The sequence below is a fragment of the Pyxicephalus adspersus genome, chromosome 9 (assembly GCF_032062135.1).
Source record: "Pyxicephalus adspersus chromosome 9, UCB_Pads_2.0, whole genome shotgun sequence".
Lineage (NCBI taxonomy): Eukaryota > Metazoa > Chordata > Amphibia > Anura > Pyxicephalidae > Pyxicephalus > Pyxicephalus adspersus.
Window position 1 is genome coordinate 45085450 of NC_092866.1, and position 25212 is coordinate 45110661.

At 36.4% G+C, this 25212-nt stretch overlaps 1 protein-coding gene across 5 annotated transcripts in view; it reads left to right on the forward strand.

Moving 5' to 3' along the window:
* The window catches only part of MYRF (myelin regulatory factor), an 85668-nt gene that overhangs the window by 51986 nt on the left and 8470 nt on the right, over positions 1-25212 (forward strand). For 2 of the 5 annotated variants that reach the window (XM_072421767.1, XM_072421768.1), the window contains exons 2-17: positions 5780-5864; positions 8435-8755; positions 11687-11748; positions 14893-15172; positions 15929-16068; positions 16392-16515; positions 17007-17202; positions 17335-17411; positions 17515-17625; positions 19585-19675; positions 20422-20622; positions 20777-20885; positions 22466-22575; positions 23175-23320; positions 23693-23765; positions 24550-24638. In XM_072421767.1, coding sequence (XP_072277868.1) covers positions 5780-5864; positions 8435-8755; positions 11687-11748; positions 14893-15172; positions 15929-16068; positions 16392-16515; positions 17007-17202; positions 17335-17411; positions 17515-17625; positions 19585-19675; positions 20422-20622; positions 20777-20885; positions 22466-22575; positions 23175-23320; positions 23693-23765; positions 24550-24638 — 2215 coding nt within the window. Of the gene's footprint in view, positions 1-5779; positions 5865-8434; positions 8756-11686; positions 11749-11799; positions 12127-14892; positions 15173-15928; positions 16069-16391; positions 16516-17006; positions 17203-17334; positions 17412-17514; positions 17626-19584; positions 19676-20421; positions 20623-20776; positions 20886-22465; positions 22576-23174; positions 23321-23692; positions 23766-24549; positions 24639-25212 lie in introns of those variants that run through there. The other 3 variants (XM_072421769.1, XM_072421770.1, XM_072421771.1) reach the window with 3 other exon arrangements.

The window sequence follows — 25212 nt, forward strand, 5'->3', positions numbered from 1 at the left end:
TTAAAATGTGTTTTAGGCATGGTGACTCAGAGGTTAGCACTCTGGCCTTTGCAGCACTATGTCCCAGGTTCAAATCTCTACCAGGACACTATCTGCATGGAGTTTGCAGGTTCTCCCTGTGTTTGTGTAGGCTTCTGCTGGGTACTCCGGTTTCCTCTCACATTCCAAAAACATGCAGTTAGGTTTATTGGCTTCCACCAAAATTTGTACTTAGCCTATATTAAAGACATATGACTGAGATAGGGACATTGTGAGCCTCTGTGAAGAACAGGTAGTGACATGTCTATGGACTTTGTACAGCACTGCGTAATATGATGGCGCTATAAAAATACTGTGTAACACTTTTAGTAGTTAAACCCAGTCTATACCTTTGATTTATATTTTTGATTAATACCTAGTGACTCTGACAGTAGCACACATCAAGAGTTAAAGTATGCAGCAGCAGGGTGGCTTAGTGGTTAGCACTCTGGCTTTTGCAGCGCTGGGTCCTAGGTTTGAATCCCAGCAAGGACACTATCTGCATGGAGTTTGCTGGTTCTCCCCGTGTTTGCATGGGTTTCCTCCCACATTCCAAAAACATGCAGTTAGGTTAATTGGCTTATACTGTGCTAATGACATATGACTATGGAAGGGACATTAGATTGTGAGCTCCTTTAAGGGACAGCTAGTGACATGACTATGGACTTTGTACAGCACGACGTAATATGTTGGTGCTATATAAATAATGTTTAATATTATATTAATGATTCTGCTCATGTACATGTGCAGCTCAGCTTTTTTCACATATTTTCCAGAGTGATCAGGCAAGTAGTACGTGTTATTGCAGAAGGGACATCACCTGTTCCTTCTGCAATACCCACCTGCCTGAATCACTAAAGTCCAAAGTAGGACTTTAGTTCCACTTTAATCTATGTACACATGTCCTATAATAGTCACCCAAAACAGTCGTGCTTGTTTTAACATATGTACATCAGTCGTCTGGAATCTTTAATCAATCCCTAACAGTGGATTGATGAGCAACCGTTTGGGAACAAACACTTTTCACTCCTTTTCATTGAATAGAATTACTCATTTGTTCTTCTGTCACTGGAAATGGTCACGAAAAATATTTTTCAGTGACTCCTCTGACATCCATCAGACTTCTATAGAAGGCTTTACAATGACAATGCTCATTAACCTTTCTGTATCAGGATAATGGACACAAGTGCAGAACCCTGCCCCCCTCCAAACCATGGAGAAGTGTAGTTCTGAAGTCTTCAGAGATAGCTGGGAACAATGTAATTGATAACTTCTGACCTCTCTGTATTATCAGCACACCAAATTTCTGGTAAGATCCATAACGTATTTTATTTAAAGTATAAACCAGGTATATTGAAGCATTTCACTAGAAAATTTAACAGACCAAATAGGAGGTGGTAATTGTTAGGGTTTAAATAATTTTTTAAAAGTATAGTTTTTATTGAATTGCATTAATCAAAGCAATCAATGGATAACAGAGGAGGAACAAGGGACAAATAGAATTTTTTCTAATGGACAACACAGTCCTTTGAAATAGTAGATGTTGGGAACTTTGCACAATGCTTTATATAGGTGAGGAAAGGGAAATTTGAAAAGGTCAGGGTTTAGAATATCCATTTTATCAGTGTTTCATAAGGTGGCCATAAATGCTACAACTAAATTAATCAATAAACAATGATTCCACAAAATGTAAGTATGAGTACTGCTTCCGATTGATTAGAGCAAACTAGATTGATGTAATAGAAAGTATTTCTACCATTTGTGCGTAAAACTTTTTCCATCTGCCTTTGTTGAAATTGATTGTATTGCAACAGATATGGCATGTCAGAGGTCTTTCATTACCTGTTTGTTTTACTTTGAATACCATTAGCTTTTTGATTTTATTGAGAAAAAAGAAGGGGGGGAGGGAGGTTGTGATTCTTTCCTTTACTGTCGTAGTGTCTACAGCCACCTCTCAGATATGTATAAAAAGTATCAGGAAAACATAGAGGTTTGAGGCTTGTAGTGTTTAGAATAAATCATGTATTGATATTTGGTTGATTCATACATAATTATAAGACATCATCACATATCATATCGCAAATCCTGTTTTCACAGGACTGGGATATAACTATTATACAATAGATTCCTAACAAGTTCGGAAAATATGACCATTTCAGCTAATTTGTCCCGATGCATTACGCAAACTGTTGCTTCCTCAGGGGCAGGAGAATTTTTTGGGACTGTGCAGTCTGTATGGATTCAATGGATTCACTAAAAAAAATGAGTATATAACAAATATGTAGCGAAAATATCAAAACATAAATGTCTATATCAAGTATATAGGTAGATAAAGTCCCAAAAAAAGCTCCCACAGTTGGGAAAACACGTCGGGTGAAATTGACTGAAACGGTCATATTTTCTGAACTTATTAGGAATCTATTTTATAGTACTTATATCCCAGTCCTGTGAATTTGTAACAGAATTGGGGATATGATATGTGATTATGTCATTATAATTATGTATGAATCAACTGTAAATCAATACATAATTAGTTCTAAACTCTACAAGCCTCAAACCTCTATATTTTCTTGTTTATAGCTATTTGATTTGCCATTGACTAGTTTAAAATAACCACAGCACGTATGTTGATGTTAAATATACATATACATGCACTCTCGAGGTCAGTTTCCTGATGATGAACAGCGGACCAAGCTTGCATTTTGTATTTAAAAGGCCACCTGTAATCTTCATTTTTAGGAAGGGCTACAGGTGGCCATGCCAATGGGTGACAACCCAGTGCCCATAAAACCTTTCATTGCACAATTGCCAAGTAACATTTTAATGAAAGATTCAGATTTACAAATAATAATAAAGACTTGGCAAGCTGGTACCAACCTGGGTAAAGAAGAAATAGCAGAGAAAGCCAGTCGGATTTAATGCATTGCCCAATGTTTTCAAACTTATCATTGGAACCCTGCTCAAAGGGTAAAGGAGCAGAGAATTGAATAATGGTTTCATCATTGTACTTTTGCTCCTTCATTACCCAGTTATCTCAATAAGGAAGGGTCGGTGACGTAGTTGTATTGCTAAAGTGAAGAAATATGAGGTCACTGTCCTAGACATGCTGACTAGCAATCTAGATCACAAGAGTGACTGAACAGAATTACAAATCTCTTGACAGGTAACACAGTTATAATTGAGGTATATTAACTATTTAGCTAACAAAAGCTGAATTGTCTATCATACATACATCGAAATGTCTTTACTGCTTGGATTGCTCAGTTGGTGACGTAGAGAGGGAAGATTTGAGTTGCCGCATAACATTTCAGGACATGCTTCAAGTCTTTACCTCATCTAGGCCTATTACTCCCACACCCACATTGTGCTGTAAAGCTAGGTTGACATTTTCCTTTGCCCTTGTGGGGGAGATGCCATGTGTTCTCTGGAAATTGTGTGGTATCCAAGGTTGGCACACGCCCTGAAGGGTTGTAAGCATCCCACCCAAGGAAGATAGATAAAACAGAGCACATTGTATCAACAACAGAGTAAAAAAACACAGAAAGAAGCAGTAACAAAAAAGGGAGCTAAAACAAGACGACTAAACAGTGATCAGACAGCCAGGGCCGGCTTTAGGTTTTACAACACCCTGTGCAGAATTAGACTTTAGTGCCTTTGGTGCCAAGGTCCCAACCACTCTGCCACAATAAATAAACAAAATAAACATATAAATTTATATTTTATAAAAAAATATAACATATCTAATTTTTCTTGTATACTTGTAGTATAATATGTAGCATTTGTATGCACTAGAAACATTGAGGGTTATATGAGGTGTTGTCTTCAATTGAAATGGAAGCAGGTGACTAGTAACTCACTAATAATAAATTCAAAAGTAATTCATCACTAATATTGAACCACACCATCCACCATCATATTTTTACCACTAATGCTACACTTTTTTGTCTACCCTGTGCTGGTCCACCTTTCCCAAGGGATTTTCATCACTAACACTGTGCAACTTCATCCACTGCCCACCCATGCCTGCCCACCTGATGAAAGTCAAGGACCCACAATTCCATTTACATGCATGGTATCATTCAGTTTGGCTATATATATATATATATATATATATATATATATATATATATATATCACTCCCAAAGATCATCAGAAATGATATGTGCTTGATAAAGCCTATTGATCCATGAGTTTGTAGACCTCTGTGGGATGTGTTGGTGTTTTACAAGTGTACAAGCGTTTTTTTTTACTTTCATTAACGCACTTAATGTTGTTAGACTGTTGCTTTTTTATATCAAAAAGCACTAAAAGTTTTTCATGATTTTTGGCTGATGACATCATTCCACTTTTTTCTCTAAATGATTGTTTCTCAACTCCAGGCCTCCAAAATGTTATGTTCTCAGGATTTCCATCAACTTGCACCTATGATTTAATCAGTATTACTGACTCAATAAATAGCACAACTGTTTAAACTGTTGGAAGTCCTGAAATCATCTCCTGTTGGGAATACTTGAGAACTAAAGAAACAATGATAGGAATTCTTGCTTAATAGGCAATATTACATGGAATTACATTAGATCTTTAAAATATGTGTATTATTGTGAATGTTTAATGCAGGCTGCTTTACATACCTGTATGGTGGTATTGTGATTTTACCATTTTGGTTATTGATTTTACCAGTTTAGTTTTTTAGTCCATTTGACATGTTTTAATACTCACAGGTTGATCCCAAATTGCAACTCACACAACATGTGCTAAATGCACCTCTGTTGTGACAACAGGAAACACTAACATTAACAAACTTTTAAAGTACCATAGAGTAGTAGTAGTAATTTTAGTTAATAGGCCTCCCTCTATCTTTAATATCAGTACAAAACTCTATTGTTTTGAATTTGGGGTCCGATATATTCTCATACTTTCTACTTTCTTAGATGGAAAAAAGGGAACACCATTTAGCATACAGTATATAGCCAAATGACATACCTCAGGTACACCCCTAGTTAAAGGGACCAAAAAACATGAAAAAAAATCCAAGATCATTTTTTTTACTGCTTTTCCTTTATACAGGCTTCATAACATAAAAATGTCATCATTAGAGGCTGGATGAAAGGTGTAATGTATAAAACTTTTGGTAAATAGTATTTTACTATCCTAATATGGAATATATATGGAAATTTACCTTTACTTCCTGTGCTAGAGGTTATCTTTCTAATGTGAGCAATATCCTCACTCATACAGATGGAAGCAAGTGCACCCCATTGGAAAATATCTACTATATCTGCTCTTTTATTCCTGATAACGCGATCAGAGACACAGCAGAGATTCTAAACCCCCACCCCCTACAGTCTACTTGAGTCCAAATTATAAAAAAGTTTTGACTTCATTTATGTATTGTAAATCAGGATAATCTTATGTCAGGTTGATAAAACTATTTTCTAGACTAGATTTATCCCAGATGTTGTCTTGCTGATGATCACTTACAGCACAGCTTAGATAAATGTTTTTAATATTTTGCCCATTTTTTTAGTCACTTCTTGGTAAGTTTTATTTTGTTTTTGTATGTATCACTATTGGACCTACCACTAGAAAATGTTATATTTATTTTTTTGCTTGCAAAACTATATCTGTGCGATGTTCAGGTTTTTGCTTCAATGCTACTGAAGAATGCTGTACAAATTACTTTTCTTGAATGTTATTTGTTGGCACTTTTTCAGTACAAAGTCTACGTTTTATATATAATTTTTATTCTCATTTATTTTAGGACATGATATTAGCGGAGCTCTGGAACCATCAATCGACACCAGTATCCTAGAAGATTACATTAGCAAAGAGGACTCTCCTGATATGTGAGTAGCAATATACTGTAAAACAATACTGTAAGTCAAAAAAATTATATGCAAACATTTATTCAGTTTGGTTCCATCGTTAGTAGTCCACAGCACACACCTAGGTGCCTGCTGAATAACTTGTAGGGGCTTTATTATTATTATTATTAATATTGTTATTTTTATTTTTGGGACAAATGCCATAATAGAATGACAGACTCTGGTCCCAATTTGCTATCCTCCAATGATAACAGGCCGGTGCTCCTCTTTGGTGCCATTTTTTTTTTTTTTGGTATTCTTACAGTTCTGGAGTCGTCCTTTCCAGCCAGTCTTCTACATGAATTGGCCACTGATGACATATTTTTATCAGATATCCATGTAATAAGCTGCTTTATTCCAACACCCACCATTTACTGATATAGATAAAATGTTAGGACTGTACACTGAGATGCATATGCAGAGCACCCAATGTACAATTAACAAAAATATTAGGCAAAGAAATATGTATTATGGAAGAAGAGACATATTATCTCTCGTCTTTTATAAATTTGACAGTTGTTCTGAGTTTCTTTAAACTCAAATAAAGGTAAAATACATACATCATTTGAGGGTAAAAGCAGACAGTAAATGTAAGGAACTTACATATGATGTACAGGAGCAGGAGTACAATAAATTCAGCCTGCCCCCCAACATTTATTTATTTCTAAATCCACCCCCTCCAAAACTTACCTTACCAGAGCACTGCACACTTCAATTGCCCTTTATTCAGGCATATTGGTGCACTGTAATGTTAAAAAGAGTGCAATATATTCCAGTGAAAAAAAATAAACTAATAAATGCATTGCACAGCTATAATGGGAACCGGCCCTACAGCAGCTACTTACAGTCCCTTCTATTCTTCTTGAATGCTGGGTCAATTTTTTTGAACAATTTTTTGACTCGCGTAGTATGAATGCTGCCCACTTTCTTCTGCCCCCTACGTTCCTATTGGCCATCATTGTGATGGGCTCAGTCCCTAGCCTCTAGGTATCAGTGGATAGCAGTGGGCAATTTTGGTGCTCAAAGCAAGACACCCCCAACAACCCTAAGCATATCCTTAGGCTGCTTGTGCCTAGGTAAAATCCTGGTTGGAGCTTTGTTCCTTGACATGTGGGACCCAAACAGCAGAATTTATAAGGTTACAAAGGTTCTAACCATCACCTTGCAAATTATTTTTTACTGCTCCGTGTGCAACTATTTAGAGAGATTACTAAATATTCTATATACGATATACATTTATTGTTGCCTTCCCTATATACTCTAATATCATATTCACTGATTGTACTATTATGTCAACTACTGCATGTACTGTACTGTATATGTACAATGTCATTCTCTTTAAATAAAACAAACACTCTGTTCATGAAACTAATCTGTTAATAAATATTTTTCATGAACTCTTTATTTGATCTACTATCTTGTGTACATAATGACCTCTAATCTTTTATGATCAAAAAATGAAAAGAATTAAGATTCTATTAGATTAGAACATTAACCCTGAAAAAACTGATTTCTGATCAGTTGCTATGAACATCCCTGTTGTCAAAAGTTCCACCTGTGTTTTTTTTTGTTCTTAAATCTTTAGTAGATAAGATATATTTTGCTACATTTTAGATATCTGGAAACTTATTTTTCAGTAAACCTCTTCAGAGCTCTTCCATTAGAATAATGTAAACAGATATAAGGAATGTGTGCTGCTGATGGTCTGTTCTACACTTAGAAGGCGCCCTCTAGTGGTCAAAAAGCAATTTTATTCTTCTGTGCAAAAACATCCTTTTACCTGTGTTTTCACTCCTTTTATGGTATTCTTTGTGTAGCTGTTATCTGTGTGTGTTTAAAAAGGTGTAACTTGTTAGTAAGTCAATATGCTTTTCATCCCCATAGTGTATTTCTCTTTCTATATGTGAGTATAGGTCATAGCATGTATTGCGTTACACAAGTTCAAAATGTAGTTTTATTTATTTATGTATTTTAGCATTTAGCATTGCAGTGGTATTGCAGTTAATACTGCAATCCAGCTCCTCACCTGAGCATTTCTTAACTAATGTAAGCATTATATTGTTATAAGTAATAATCTTTTAATTGAATCTCATGCTAACGCATTTAATACACCTTTATTGTCGTTCTCTACATATGCCCTTTCCTGTTCTTTTTTGGTGCATTGGCAGCCCATATATATATATATATATATATATATATATATATATATATTCATACATAATAAATAATATATATACAACAAACATACGTCAGATGGTTGTCTGTCTCAGGCAAAAATCTTACATTACAGTTTCAGTGCAGAACATGAAAGCAGATATATAATCACCTGGATGTACCTTTTGCACAATTTGGTAATTTTAATCACATGCACATTAAGAACAACGAATGACAAGATCTGAAGTGGTGTTACTGTGGCAAATGTTGGCAGATTTTACTGTGGTGATTTAAAGAAGTATCTTAGGTTGAATTTGTATTTTCCTCTTAAAAGGCTTACACTGATATATAGGTAAATAGATTGAAAGTAACTTTTTATTTTATTCTTTTTAAAACAGCTGTTTTCCAGATATCCCTCCATCTTCCAGCTATGCAAACCCAGGTCAGCCTTGTACTTCCTCTGCACCCCACCTACCAGTCGTTCCTAATGTCGGCCATGCCGGCACATCCAGCTCAGTTGGTGTCCTTCATATGGGACAGCAAATGCCAGTACGGCCTGGTATGGGTGGCACATTAGCAGGCCCACCATTCCAATCACATGTTAATTGCAGTAACAGCAACACCATGCTCAATCCCAAAGGATACCCAGGCCCTGCCATGTGCATGAATGGACCTGGTCTTCCCATCAAAGCAGAACCTAAGACCAGCTATGCAGCCGGGTAAGTTACAGTAATATTTATTAATATTATTAACCCTTCTTATAAAGCACTTATTACACAGCACATAACAGTAAATAGGGGTTGCAGATGACAAATCAGCCATTACAAACAATGACACTTGGAGGAACCTTCCCAGTAGAGCCTACAATCTAAATCTTTATGGTAAAAGCTGTGGGGGAAAGCACTGGAGCTTTTGGGAATTGGGTTTTGTCATCCATCGTTGTCACCTGGTCATGGGGTCACATACTGTCATTTAATGCCTTGTTTCAACCAGAACTTTTCATATAAGGTCTGTATAGGGCGGCTAAAATGGTAAAACTTCCATCAGGTTTTACTGTTGCCATTTCCCCTATTGGGGTCAAGACAAAGATGTAATTAGAAATTAGTAATCCCCCCCCCCCCCCCCCCCCTTCCCCAACCAAACTGCAATGGTTTTTCTGGTCTGGTAACATGAAGTTCCAGCCAAATTCCTGACTTCCATCAGCTTTGTGTGATAGGGACCCCTTCTGACCCAATAAGGCCTTCAGGGTCCATGTTAGCAAACTTATGCATAAGTTATGTATGCTTCATGGTCTGAGGACTTTTCACTAGTAATGACTTACAGCATTACTGGGAAAATGAATGGGAAGACAGCACAAGAAGTGAAAAATGCTTATATACTGAATAAGTTACTAGGAATTATAAATGGTATGCAGCACTTGAGAAGTGGTACTGTGCCAAGTACAGAATGAGAACAGATACTATTATTATTATTATTATTATTATTATTAATATTATTAAACAGGCTTTATATACCGCCAACATATTGCGCAGCGCTGTACATTAAATAGGGATTGCAAATGACAGACTAATACAGACAGTGATATAGGAGGGGAGGACCCTGCCCCGAAGAGCTTACAATCTAGTAGAGTACTAGGAACTTTATATAGTGTGCAGCACATAGAATTGGTACTAAGAAGTCACCAAAATTTTTATGAAGCACTAGTAAACCTATTTTAATAATATTAGTTATTTATTTGGCATTATTCTTGGTTTTTAAAAAATATATTTGCATTGGTAAGAATTTCTATAATCTACAAGTTTCATCATTTTCCTTTCTGGTAAAGTCTTCTGCTGGCTCTGCCTTTTCATGTATGTTTCCTTTGACCCATTAAAAATGATGGGAACCTTACTGCCCAATAGGAACATATGAAAGATGATGGAATATGGGCAGCACAAAAGTCTTCCAAGAGTTGTAGAAACTTACTGTTTTTTGCTGTGATTTGTGGCACCTGCAGATACGTGCATCTAAAGATTTGTACAGCCACCTACTGCTGCCCGTGTTATAGTGCTGAGTACTGTTAGTACTCTTTGCATACTGATAGGCTCTGCCTATGGTTTATGCGACTTGCATTATGGTAGACTGTACATTGCTGGCAATTGCATTAAGAAGCCAAAGCATGCATTAACTTAATTTGAGCATTCACTGTAACTGAGTGTAACTCTCCTTAATCTCAAACTGACTGCACTCCATCCCTGTTCCTTTCCATTACAATGATGAGATCAGTGGTATTGGCAATCTGGAGGAGAAGTGATGTGATTCCCGCAGACCCAGTGATTGTTTTCAGGTCATTGGAAAACAGGAAGTACGGGGTAGTGGCCTTTTGCATATACACTGTCCTCTTTGACCTCTTTTTCACTATTGTCAAATTATGCCATGACATTAAAGCACATCTCCAATGTAAGACATACCGAGGCTGCCTTCATCTGTTTTGTTGCTGCTGTCATCTGACCATCGTGCTTTCCAAATCACCCACCTGGTATATTTATGCAGACTGAGTATTCTATCCCTGCTTATCTGCAAACTTTTCCAGATTTGACCTAAACATTCTAATCAGAGAATCCAGCCAGGTAACTTTCATTTTCAGAAGTAGGTTTGTAATGGCTGCGTTCATCTCTCATGGCAGGTGTCCTTTAATGTGACCCTCTTTTCTCAGATAGTACCATAGAGATCATTTCTGTTTTCATACAAGGTGCTGGTATCCTCTTTTATTGGGTAAATATGAGCTAAATAAATTCAGTTAATTGAAATCTTCCTCATAGCTTAAGTCCTTAATCTTGTTAATATTATATTTGCCTTCCCTTGCACTCTTTCCAATTTTACAATATCATTTTTGTGAACTGCTGTCCAAAAGTAAACTGAATATTTTGTATGAATACCTACTAATTCTTTGTATAGGGATATATAATGTTTCTCTTCATTTATGCATCTTTCAAACAGGAATGCATATTGCTTTTTTTAAAAGCTTAAAGTTGTGCTGACATGTATTGTGTATGGCAGCCAGAAAAATGTAAAAGCAAGTGCCTATAGGGTACAAAACAAACCGCAAAAGAAGAGCAAAAAGAATATAATAAAAACAAATGTATTTCAATAGTAATTTAAATACCGTAATACAATAATATAAAATTAAAAAAACAAACCCCCAAATGGCCTTATTTGGCTTTTTGGAGGTTTGTTTTTAGATTTTATAGTATTGTACTGTTTTAAAATATTATTGAAATACATTTTGTTTTATTATATACCACGTACTTGCTGCTTTAAAAGTCACCTTGGGAACTCAGTGGTTCTTTTTGCTCTTTGGAAGATATTTGGGATGTGGCAGCATTACATTTGAAAGAGGGGATTGACAATATTTGTGTACAAAAAGCAAAAGAACACTAAGAACGTAACATTAAGTAAATATTGGTAAAATAAATTCTGCATAGTTTACTTTATACTTGTAAAAAAAGCAGGTGCAATATATAAAAATACATAATCTACATAAAGAATGTACAGCCGTAGTTTTGGAGGTTAAATAGCTTTATCGCTTATTAGTAAATTATTGTATATATACTATTCTTGAAATTGCAATGCAAAAACAAATTGTTCTTTTTCTTCTTCCGCCTCCTCAGCACTTTACCTGACTCTCCCCCGGACTCTGGATCAGAGGCGTACTCCCCCCAGCAGCTAAATGGTAAGTGCCTGCTAGGTATTCTCCCCCTCCTTCAGCAGAAGTGGTTTTATCCTGCTGGTGTTATCGGTCAGGGAAGAGAGAAGGTAAGAAATTCATTAGAGATAACCAGTGAGTAAATACACCAACTCTACAGTTATGCCTACAAATGCTAGAGCAGTGATTGCGTGAGGGGCAAGGAGAGCCAGAGGAGATCCAAGGAATGAGAGCATGGAGACAAACTTCCAAGGCATGCATGGGAAGAAATACCTAATGAGGAATAACCAAGAAACATTAAACTTAAAAAAGTTGAGGAATGAATGAAAGAAAGAGGAACATCATGCATGGAGACAGTTATAACTATAACTAAATTCCAGGAGGATTATTTACAGAGAGCCAAAGGTGAGTGACAAAGTGTATTTCAGAATTGAGGTTTTGCAAAGTCTTAGTGAGCAGAAGATGAAGAAGAAAATAAAAGAAGAAAAAGAAAAGTTGGTTCTGGGCCTGGAAGATCCTGAACTGATCTAAAGAGTGGCATGGAGATATAGGAATGTGACAAATAATGACAAACCAGTGGGGTCAGCTTTGTTTGTGATGTGGTCTGAAGAATAGCCTTCTGCTTACGTCCTGGGAAGAAAGAGAAGCAAGGTCATCCTTTCTGTTTGTATGTTCTCTATATTTATAAAAGGTTGGCTACACGATGGGTGTGACAGGTAGGAGTGTCCCTGTAGGACATAGGGTATAGGACAGGTGTGCACTGTGACAGGTGACACTGTTTATGTTGGAGTATATGGAACCGTGGAGTATATCCAGTATAATACAACTGGGATCTTTGTTTATCAGAGCAAAGAAATGTCTGGAATTCTTTAGCTGCCCTCCCTAAATTTATCAAGAGAGGTGTCTCTGGCCCCACACACATTCCGTCTTTGGAACATTATCCCAGCACCAGTGTATAGTTATAACCTACTTTTTTTAAGTTTAAGTGTTTTATAAAAAAGTTTTTTTTATAAAACTAGTTTGATTTAAGTGGCATTAATGTAGGCTTGATAATATATAATTTTACCGGTTACATATATAGGCTTATCTTCAGAACAAAGACCATGACAAGGCAAAAGGGATAATAATAACCCATAGTAATGGTTTTAAGTTTTATGGCTTTTGGGCAGTATGCGCAGTGAACATGTCAGCATAACAGATGCAATGCATTACTGCTTATTGATCTTTAATGTGTATCTAAAGCAAACATGTTTCGTTCTAGATGGTAGAGAATTTTTTTAATGCCATATCTCTACTGGGGAAATTCACCATCTTTTTGTCCTGCCCCTTGTTTCAGTAACTTAAAGTAAAGGAAAATCAGAAATTTTGGGTTGTCACAAGTAAAAACCTAAATCAATACTTGTTGCAAAGACAACTAGGAAGAGATTTTCATCACTTTGGAGATATTTTCTCCAGCTTCTTGTTGTGTCTGTAAAACAGGAAGTAAAGAGAAATCTCCCCAATTGGACACTGACACATAGAAAACATGACAGTGGTTTACCTTTTCCTTGTTTAAAGCTAAACAAAAAGTTTGGTGTTTAAAAAACTTTAAAGTATTAAAAAGGCAGTTTATTGACCTAGTGGGAGGTTTTATTTCTCCCTTAAAGAGCTGCATGCAGTGCCCATCACACTATTTACTTCATCTCCTAATCTATTGATTTGTGTGTGATCATGACAGCAACAAGGTCAACCTGACTTTTTTACTAAATCGTGCCGTATGACACAAGTATTGTTTGCTGTGTTTAACTAAATGAGGACTAAAGCATATAATTAAATTCAAGTTTTCAGTATTTCATTGATTTCCCTCAGTTAACACAACATTAACTACCTGGTGATTATTTGTAGAATAGCTGTCCTTGCAAATCAGACAGCTACCACTGGATGAATAATATTTGGCTCTGGACACAGGTGCATACCTGCAGTTATTATTATTATTATTGTTATTATTAATAATAATAATAATATTAATAATAAACAGGATGTATATAGCACCAACATATTACGCAGCGCTGTACAATAAATAATGCTGTACATGCAAATGACAGACAGATACAGACAGTGACACAGGAAGAGGAGACGACCCTGCCCCAAAGAGCTTACAATCTAGGAGTTGCACTGTGATGACAAAAAACAATCCCTAGTCAGCCTAAATCATGGGAAACCTTGATAACCTAAAATTCTAATTATTATAAATTTGCTCTTGTACACATAGGAAAAGGTTGATGACACCTAGGCTTCCCTCTGAGTTCAGGCTGATCATGAATGTTTGTCACAATCCATCAGCCATGTCTCTGGCTATAATTGCTGTGATGAGATATGATACATGAAATTCACAAGGAATATTAGATCTTACATTAAAATGGATGATAAACTGACCTGTATATAGGTAGTCTATGCCAGATTGTTTAGAATGTTGTTAACATGCAATAACTTTCATCCCAATAAATTTTTTTGTGGGTTTGCCATTATTTGACTCGCCTCCAAATTTAATATTTATACAATGTGAAGCTAAGTAGTTTTTATCTTATCATGTATCTACATATTACCCAGGATTGTACATTCGGTCCTATTAGTATCTACGCTGCAGCTGTTTATCAGCGGCTTTTTGTGTTATACACACAATATAATTTACTCTTACTCCATGGAAGATTAGTTCAGAGTATTTTTTAGGTCTATCCAAAAGCACTTTGTCTAAAGTCCTAATGTTAAATACAGTCTGAAGTTATTTTATGTAGCAAAAATAATTGGTGACTGCTAAACTGAAGAACAAAAATGTAACTAGATTTTGGGTTGTTTTGTGTAATAATGCTTATTCACTATATCCATGCAAAAGCCATTTTGTCAGACTAATACTAAAACAGGACACACATAAATCTCCCACTATCTCTCCACTGCTTTTTTTGCAGAAGGAGTTCTGAAGTCTTCAGTGTTTCCTGGGAACAATGTAACTGATAAAAGTGCTGCACAGGCAACGAGTAGAGTAATTTGTCAATGAACAATTTGTTTTCAGGATCAGCTAAAATGTTTTTGCCCTTATAGAGCATATCAATGTTATAATTTAAAAAGGCTAAAACCTACATGTATCTCAAAGTTTGTAATTTCTGATGATTGCATGTCTTTCTCATGTTACAGACCCTCATCTGCTTCGCACAATGACCCCCGAGAACATCTGCCACATCACCCCACCTTCCCGCCTTGAACACCCTCCACCACCTCATCTACAGGGCCAGCCCCCTCCGCACCCAGCTCACCAGCAGCACTATCCTAGCATGCAACGGGAACTGTACTTGAAAGTGGAGTCAATGATGCCCCCGTACCCTCCCCTTGGACCCGGAATGCCCCCTGCAGACCTTCACCATGCACAGCAGTCTCAGATGCTTCATCAACTCCTGCAGCAGCAGCATAGCTCAGAGTATGTACTGCTCAAACAAACAGGGAACATAATAAAAAGTCATACTTAAAATGTTAATAGTGATACAGTGTTCTCCCCAGCTCATTTAAGTTGGGCGCACCACCCAACTTTTTCAGTAACTGCCCAGGTGTTCTTGGGTGGTTACTTAAAGTTGGGTCACAATACAAGGACCACCACCCATCTACAACTTCTTCCCTCCCATCCTGGGGAGAATACCGTCATATTTCTTGGGAGTAATGTCATAACTTGCCTTGTGCTGTGGTTTTGAGGTATTAAAAATTGTGAAAGAATGGGTAGGGAAGGTGTAACTTTCCCCTAGGCTCTGTAACCTCTCTGACAGGCAATGATGAGCGATAGGCTCGGATTCTGGAATATTGCAGTCTTGTTCCTGCTCATTTCTCCAGCTGGAAGACTGGAGAGTACTGATAGAAAGTCCACACTGTCTGGTTTTACATAAAAGCATCCAAATTATCTTTATACCTCACAACTATTCTTTCCATTGGTATACCTTTCCTAGAAGTTGTTAGACTTATTCAACTGGACTTGTTCTTGTAAAGTTGAAGAGTTTTTTGAAGTCCAGCTAAATATGAAGAACAACTGCTAGATATACAATGTCCTAGATAAATGAGAACCTTCGCAAACATGATCAGATTCTGTAATTTACTGTTCAGCCCACTACCAAAAAGGATTTTTATATTATGATGTTTTTTATTATGGTCATGTTTTTTGCAACTTTTTTTTCTTTGTTTTATTTAGACTTCCTGTGCACCCAACGAAGAAGAGGAAACACTCGGACTCTCCAAACCTGAGGGATCAAGTACCCAATGGAGGCATGGTGAAACAGGAGCCGGGTACTGGCACACAAACATACACCCACACACATATATATAGTGGAGGTATGCACTGTGAATATATTACAACACACATGATCAGCCATATTTGTTGCGTCAGAAAATGGTGAAACACACATACTAGCCAAGATCTATGCAGCCGAAGTGAGGATATAAACCATACTAATGATTTGCCCCTAAATGAAGACAGGGAGCTACTGAGATGAAATGGCAGCAACTACATATTTCCATAAACTTTTGCAGAATAAACAGCACTTTAACTTTATTTTAGTGACACAATTGACATACCACACTATGACATGGTGGGAGGCTCGTGGGGTGTTATTTCCATATTAGCTAATCTCATATTTTCCTGATTTCTCCTGAAGGTCTCATGCAAGACTCTGACAGCCTCAATGGTTCCTACCTGGATCCCAACTATCAGTCCATAAAGTGGCAGCCGCACCAACAAAATAAATGGGTGACTTTGTATGACAGCAACTACAAAGAACTGTAAGTAGACTGTAAACTGATATTTTTACAGAAATGTGTCATTCAATATTTGCACAAAGTTTATGTTTTATAGACAGCAATTGGCCACCAAATTCTTATAATATATGATATTTGAAGACTGAAAAAAAGCCTTGTGTGCCTTGCATTCTTAACATGCTGGTGCTATGTAAATGAATAAAATGAAATAGCTTGTTCACACCTTTTTTAGTGGTGGTGCATTGGAAAACAACATGTTTTATTACATGCTTTACCACAGGCATTTAAAGTGCATTAGCACATGGCATTCTTTATGGCACCACAATTGATTAACATATAGTGGTATATATATATATATATATGTTTTTGTAATGATTTAGGTGCATTGGCAATCTTAATGCACCACACATTAACTTGCAACATAATGGGCATTAATGTGCACACGTTAGCTCAAAACACCAGTATGGACAGGTGGAAATGGTGCACTGATTCTTCTATATACTTGCTGTTTGCAGCCCAATGCCTACTTACAAAGTGGACGCTGATAAAGGGTTTAACTTCTCAGTGGGAGATGATGCCTTTGTATGCCAGAAGAAGAACCATTTTCAAGTCACAGTATACATTGGCATGATTGGAGAGCCTAAATATGTCAAAACTCCTGATGGTATTTTACCTCTGGAGTGTTTCTTCCTGAAACTAAATGGTGTTAAGGTGAGTAAAAGTATAATTCTTCTAAAATAAAGATTATACACAAAACGCAACACACACTCATTTTATAAACCTGAAAAATGATTACTGTACTTTGCCTATGTTAAACTCATGTTGTGCTTTCTAATCTTATAGCTAGAGGCAATTAACCAGAGCATCAGTATTGAGCAGTCACAGTCTGACCGAAGCAAACGTCCCTTTCACCCTGTTACGTAAGTAATGGAAAGGTTTAAAAAGGACTTTTTTATTTTTGTAGAATTTGCCAAAAGAGGTTAAGTGAACTTTATTGATAATATGCATAATTTTTTTTTCTAGGCTCACTCTTCCCCCAGACCAAGTTACTAAAGTGACCGTTGGGCGACTCCACTTCAGTGAGACTACCGCAAATAACATGAGGAAGAAAGGAAAACCCAATCCCGACCAGAGGTGGGTACCAATGATGGATAATGTATTGACTTGTATTGACTTACTATACTGGTTTGCTCCACGCAATAGAAATATTATCATTTTGGAATTTAACATTTACTGTCAATTTGTTGCATTAGTGTGCAGTGAAAACCTTTACTCATTAGGTGCCAGCAGTACACCGCAATATAAGTAGTGAGTATAAGTGCAGGTCTGGTTTAATATTATTAAATAGTATTTATATAGCACAAACATATTACGCAGCACTTTACATAGTCCATGGTCATGTCACTAGCTGTCTCTTAAAGGGGCTCACATGTCTTTACTTCATTCATATGTTAATGTCGTTATGTATGGTAATGTATGTTAATCTCCAACACAGTCTAAGGTCAGTTAACCTAACTGCATGTTTTTGGAATGTAAGAGGAAACCGGAATACCCGGAGGAAACTAATACAAACATGGGGAGAACTTGCAAACTCCATGCAGATAGTGTCCTGGCCGAGATTCGAACCTGGGCCTAGTGCTGCAAAGGCCAGAGTGCTGAGCCACCGTGATTTATGTTCCAATCTGTTAGCAGTCTATTCTAAGGAAATAGCCAACCCCAAAGCAATGCATGTCACATGAAATACAGTGATGTGCATACTCAAAATTTCCACAACAGCTATGTTTAGTGGGGCATTTTTAGCCAAGGGTACCCTGGAGACCTCCACACATCATTGCTATACATGTTTATTCTATCACTTTAGTCTTAGCAGAGAATGTCAAAGTAATTCACAGAACTGTTCATCCATTAGTGACATTGCTGCTCCTGTCTCTGTGACACCAGTACAAGAAATAAGAGAAGGAAGGAAAAGGTAGTGTTAAAAATGTAGGTGCTTACCCTTTTTACCACTGCAAAGGTTTTTACTTTATTGTTTTTCTTTCCTGTGCCAGGTAGTGAAGACAATTTCCCCAATACATAAACAGCAAAGCAGAGCCTGTTCTTTTATTTTAAATGTATATATAGACAAAACAATTTTGTCTAAAAACTCTTTCCGTTTATTTTTTGCTGACAAAGATATCCTTTCACTACCTGTCCCTGAGGCACAACGGGACTTGGAAACAAATCCCCTAAAGTGAGAGGAATTCCCCTCTTAAGCTGAGTACACATTTGCAATAATTATCGTTGGAAACGAATGACTAACGATCGTTCGTCCGATAATTGTTAACAAAAAAAGTGAACGACCCCGACGAACGAGGATTGTCGCTGGAAACGAACAACCATCCTGGCGGATTTTATTGAGCGAAGATCGTTTACTATCTATTGTGTGTACGGTCATTCAGTGATCGTGGATAGTTCTGCAGTACACTTTCTCCTTTACATGTCACTTCCTGCATTGTTCAAACGATCGCATCTAACGTGTGTAGACTATTGGTGGATAATATTTGAACAATCGTATTGTTACAGCATGTACAGACTTGTGCATAATACAATCGTTCAAAATAATTGTGCATAGTCGTTCGTTTTCCAGCAATAATTATTGCAAGTGTGTACCTGGCTTTAGACAGTTGTCCCAGTGATGGATGTTCGCTGTTGAAAGACTTTTCCTTACCTAAATTTTGCCTAAAGCTACACTTTAACATAAGTGGAAACATTTCCTGGTTAAAGCTTTATTTCCTATACTCAGCCAATTCCTATTCCTATTCCTATTTCCTATACTCAGTCTCTATCATTAACAATCCCAATTGGTATTCTTTTCCATTCTCTATATTACTGAGAATGGTTGATGATAGGTTTTACGAAGCCTCAAAGAAAAAAAGCCTCTTTTCAAAAAGGTATTTTCTGAGCTTACGATATTAATAGTTATGTGTGTTTTTTTTATTATATATCAGGCTTGTTTTTTTGCCTGGTATTATCTCACTTTCCCATTAGCTGTTTATCATCACCCTTATCTCCTCTCCAAATTGATTAACCATTTGTTTTTTATTTGGTTTTCAGGTATTTTCTCTTAGTTGTGGCTCTTCAAGTCCAAGCTCAGAATCAGACTTATTTGGTGGCAGCACACTCCTCTGAACGCATCATAGTCCGGGTAATTTATCCAAATGTAAATATAAAAATATATCTTGGTGCAAAATAGTTGATATATGATTGCTTTGTGCATGTCAAAGTGTTGTCTTTTTTTGTATAAAAATTTTGTTGCAGTCTGTGTTTTTTATTCTGTTGCAGTCTTGTGTTATTTTTACTGACCACCATAACCTAGTGCAGTCCTGCCTGCATAGTAGCATCCCATAGAATTAAATAAAAATTCATTTTGATGCATATTTTTGGAGCAATGTCCTATACATGTATATAGAATGTCACTGCACATGTGTCTGCAAAACTTTACTAGATTAACCTGAGCCAGGAATTAAATAACACCACCATCAGAGAAAGTAAGTAATCACTGGGGTGGGTGTAGGAGGGTCATTGTTTCAGGATCTAGGGAGGGGTATACTTTATACTTTATAGGGAGGGGTATACTTTAATACCTATAATTTAATACCTAAAGATAATCTTGTTCTATAAAGTTTTATTACATGTAAACAGGATTTATTTTAAATAGTTAAAAATCATCTTTTTACTATCAACATTTATTTGTACTTTTAAATCAATGTGCATAACCTGACCATAGAAAAATACTCCAATTAACATTGTAGGATTATTTCAGCCAAGGTAGCTCATAGAGGAAGATTTAGCAGTGCCTCTTGCCTTCCCTAACCATTTTTTTACAGAGCTTGTTTGTGGTTTTATAGTACAATGTGTTGTCGCTGCTCTTATTTTTTTCTTTGTCTTTAGGCCTCAAATCCTGGACAGTTTGAGAGTGACAGTGAAGTTCTCTGGCAGCGGGGGCAGCTTCCAGATACCGTCTTTCACCATGGACGCATTGGCATTAACACAGAAAGGCCAGATGAAGCTCTTGTGGTACACGGGAATGTAAAAGTCATGGGCTCACTAATGCATCCCTCTGATATCCGAGCCAAGGAGGACATTGAGGAGGTGAGGAAGAGTCAGATGCAGTGGGTGTAAACTGTTACAATGGCAAGATTGTTTTGAGCATTGAAAGAAAACTTGGTAAAAAAATTCAGTTCCCTGCTGTATATTGTTGAAAGGTCACAATTTTTTTTGAACCATCTTCTGAATTTTTTTTTAGGTTGATACAACTGAGCAATTAAAACGGATCTCCCAGATGCGTCTTGTTCATTATCATTACAAGCCAGAGTTTGCTAGCACAGTAGGGCTCGATGATACAGCAGAAACAGGTAAGATAAAAACCTGGACTATTTATGAGCCGTCTGTCCATAGAGCAATGAGGACTTAAAAGCTAAAAGAGCTTTTGTATGAGCAAATTCTGTCTACAATCAAATACATAATAATCACAATTGAACAATAGAACATAAAGCCGAATTGTAAGTCAGGTCAATTTGATACCTACACAACAACCTCACTTGTACAGGTTTAAAAAAATAATAAATCCGTTTGGTCCACCTAATAAATAGTTTAGTACCTACATGGTCTAACTGTGTAAATATGTTTAATTATTTGTATGGACAGTGTTTTATGTATTATTTTAGTTTTGGATATATTGGGAAGTTTTAGACCCCCCCGGGTGGGTTTTGTCTCTGTTGGAGAGATTTCCTTGCACATACTGTAATGGTGACAATGGTTTCACCAGACAGGAAATGATAGTAAATCTCACTTCTGTGCAGTTGTCAGAAGCAATTATTGTGTACCTGGAGTTGGAGTCTGCCAAAATCTCCCGAATCATGCTCCATTTCCACAGTCCTAAATTTCCAGTGGCAACACAGGTAAATGAAAAAGTAGTAGAAAACTAGAATCACTGTCATCTTGTTTTATTGTTGTTAGTGGGCAGAAAATCTTTCTAACAAGCTCCTGGTTGCAAAAAATAATTTTAGCTAAATTTATGATAAGGCTGAAAAACATGCCTCAGTTCAGCCTCCTATGTTTGAGAGTCACAAGATCTTGAACATTTAGGAGGTACAGTGACATCACAACTCTTTCAGATACAGGTAGTCCCTGACTTAAGGACATGAGACATACAGACGCCTTCTAGATACGAACGGGGCCTGCCTTGTGTAGGACGGAGGATTGGAGGGGGTTGATTTGCATGACTTGCAGAAGAATCCTTTTGCAAAACACAGCTGATGTTATGGGTGATCTTAAGAGTGGAGCTGATCTGTAACATCTTGTAACTCTTTGACTACCAAGACAAACTCTTCATTTGTTTTTTTTGCATATCAAAGCACAGCACAGAAGTTAATGAATGTCTAGGCTCCATAAAGATTTTTTTGCTAAATCTTTTTGCTTTGTTTGTGATTAACTCACAGTGAGGATTTTATACAGTAACTGACACCACACTGCCTAATAATAGGCTGAGACAAAATCTGTCCTAATTGCATTTATTAAAATAATGTACCTGTTCCGACTTACATACAAATTCAACTTAAGAACAAACCTACAGTCCCTAACCCGTATGTACCTGGGACTACCTGTAGTGGGGTCTGATGCAAGCATTTTTTTCAAGTTTTTTGGAATCGCTGTCACTAAAATAGACCTTTTAATTTTCATGTCAGGTCCACTTTATGTTATACACAATACATAGTAGAAAACAAGGTTGCTTTGTAACATTTCAGAACATTGAGCATGTTACCTGTAGTGTATGTTGTTTGCATGTAGTTTTTTCAGTATTTGTTATTTGATAAGTCCTGTATGCAGCATGTTTAACACTATTTCACAGTGACTTTATTTTACAACTAAAGTACAAGGCAATATATATGTCAGATTTTGTTTTGAATTCTTTGAATTGTATTTTTTCTAATAGGAGTGATTGCTCAGGAGGTGCAGGAGATCCTTCCCGAGGCAGTAAAAAAGACTGGGGATGTGGTGTGTGCCAATGGAGAAACGATTGAGAACTTTTTAGTAGTAAACAAGGTAAGACTTGCAATTCCAATAGCTTGCATACACTATTGTGTTATTACACAAATTTACTACATATTGAATGAAAATGATTTCATGGACTTTTAAGGCACCTACTGTAAATTTTCACAACTAAAAATCCTTTTTTTTTTATAAAAAACATAATATATTAAATAGTTGGAGGTTACAATTTGCACAGTGAGCACACATATCATACAGTTCAAGCCTCGTCAAAACTCGTCAACATGTTTTGCTGAATCTGCTTCTTCAGGAATTGCGGGACCCGTGCATTTTAATTCTGTTACAATGATATATAATATACATACTTTACTATTTAATTACCCAATCAAGGTTAAGGAAACCAAAATAGATCCAAGTAGATGGAGCTGATATACACATAAAACCCAGGAGATATTATCAAATGCTATCTATATGTGCAATATTATCATATATTTAATTGTCTGCAGGAACCATTTAGCAACAATATATTTGTGCTGGTAAATCTATGTCACATTGTTGTTTTGAAAGTGTCCAGATTCAGGGAATCTCTGTTCCAGGAAAGCCAATCAGTCGTTTTAGTACACCTCTGATATTTAATATGATTTGATTTGGAGGAGAGAATCTTCATGGAGAATGTTGGTGCAGTCAAGGAGCTCTGTAAACTAACTGACAACCTAGAAACTCGTATTGATGAACTAGAAAGGTGGAGCCGCAAGTTGGCCAAACTAAGGCGGCTTGACAGTATGAAGAGCACTAACAGGTATGTGTTTGACTTAAAAACCTGAAATTTCCATTTCTTGATTTCATCTTTACTATGTTCTAAGTACCTAAATACCGTTGTTTACTCATCTTACTATGTCTGCCATCTTACCATGCTAGGCATAGCTATAGAATGTGTTTCGTCTATTTAATAATGCTGCCATTTTGACTAAAGCAAGGGTCGTCACATACTGCTTTTGTTTGCAAAAAGTGTCCCTGAGCTCAGGTACATTTTAAACTAATTTTATGCTGAATAGTGTTTATGCTTTCATTTTTTTTAAAACTTCCTTTTTTTTTATGATTAAAGTTTAAATTAAAATGAATGCTTTTTAAATAATATTTGTAATCAATCCTGTTCTCTTCTTTCCTGCAGTCACACAGGAAGTCAGTTCAGTCGTGCAGGAAGTCTTCCTTTTAAGCAACGTCCTTCTAAAATCATGGGCAAGGTAGGAGTAGAAATGTGTTCAAGTGAAAATCAGGCTTTAATATTTTATTAAAAGGCAATTAGCTAGAGACATAAAATTATGAAAACATTTTTATGTCTCTGTCAGCGCTATACCTGCCAATTCATTTTCTGTATACAAGTGTAAATATGTGTATTTTTGATTTGTATACAATGTAAGTAAAATCATATTTAAACCCAAGTAAAAATGTAAAACCACAGTAGTTCAGTGGCTTACATTGCAGCATTAAGGTCCAGGGTTTAAAATTTGGAAATGCCACAAAGTTTGTACGTTCTCCTTGTGTTTATGGTCTTTTAAATTTTGGCTTAGATTACTTAAGGGACAAATTGTGAGCTCTTTTGAGGAATCATTAGTGCCATGACTATTACGTATACTCCCTGTCTTAGAGTAAGAACTCTCACTTATAATACTGTAGAGAAGCAGCATTGCCACCAAAATGTATCCTCCAGATTTGGACCCCCCATCTTTATTATCTTTATAGATAACAAAACTTGTGTAGCTCTCTGAAGATTGGAAAACTAATACCGTATTATTGTTTGAGATTTCAGTTGCATACACAGAGAGTCCCATGGGTAAGGGGTTTCTATCAGGATCCACAGTTATATTTCAGTAGTAGCAGAAATATTTGCAGCCACCACAATATTTTTTCAGAAAGTTTAGATATACCTCCAATAGCGTCTACATTTCAAAGTAATGATGTGTATAAACAAGTGTAATCATTTTTATGTGATACTGTACATTATTGTCTATTCATTCTTCACTCTAGCCAGTACCACCTCCACCAGATCAGAGCTGTGTCAGCCAACGATTCCTCCAAGCAACCATCATTGCCTTAGTCATTATAATGGCTTTCAGGTAAAGAAGTCTTATGATTCCTTAATAGTGTAAATAAAAATTATATTTGTATTGCCCAAAGCAACATAGCTAACTGTAAAGGAACACAATTATAAACTGTAAAAATTAAATTTAAACATTGACAGGATTTATGGGCACATGTTCTGCAAGGGAAAATATTTCTTCTCACACTGTAGTGCATGTAGCTGTCAATTTGTAAATTCACAACTTTCATTTATTTTTTTCACCACAACCTTGCCAAACTGTATTCATCCATGAAGGTTCATGGTTTAGGAAGCACAGAAGTATTTATTAAAATCTAAATTTGTGTAGATGAACCCCTGACTGTAATAAAAAGGCAATTGATCTGCAAGTATGATATAAAAAAATGGCATGGTTTTTGTTGTATATACCACAATAAAATACAAATAAACTTCAAAAATCTATTAACCTCCCAACAGTTAAGCCCGTACTTTTCCCATCTAAAAAAAGTTTCAATTATCGTTAAGCCCGTACTTTTCTCACTGTATGAAAATACAGTGAGAAAAGTTCGGGTTTAGCGATCACTTACCTGGTCCCGCTGCGATCGTCCATC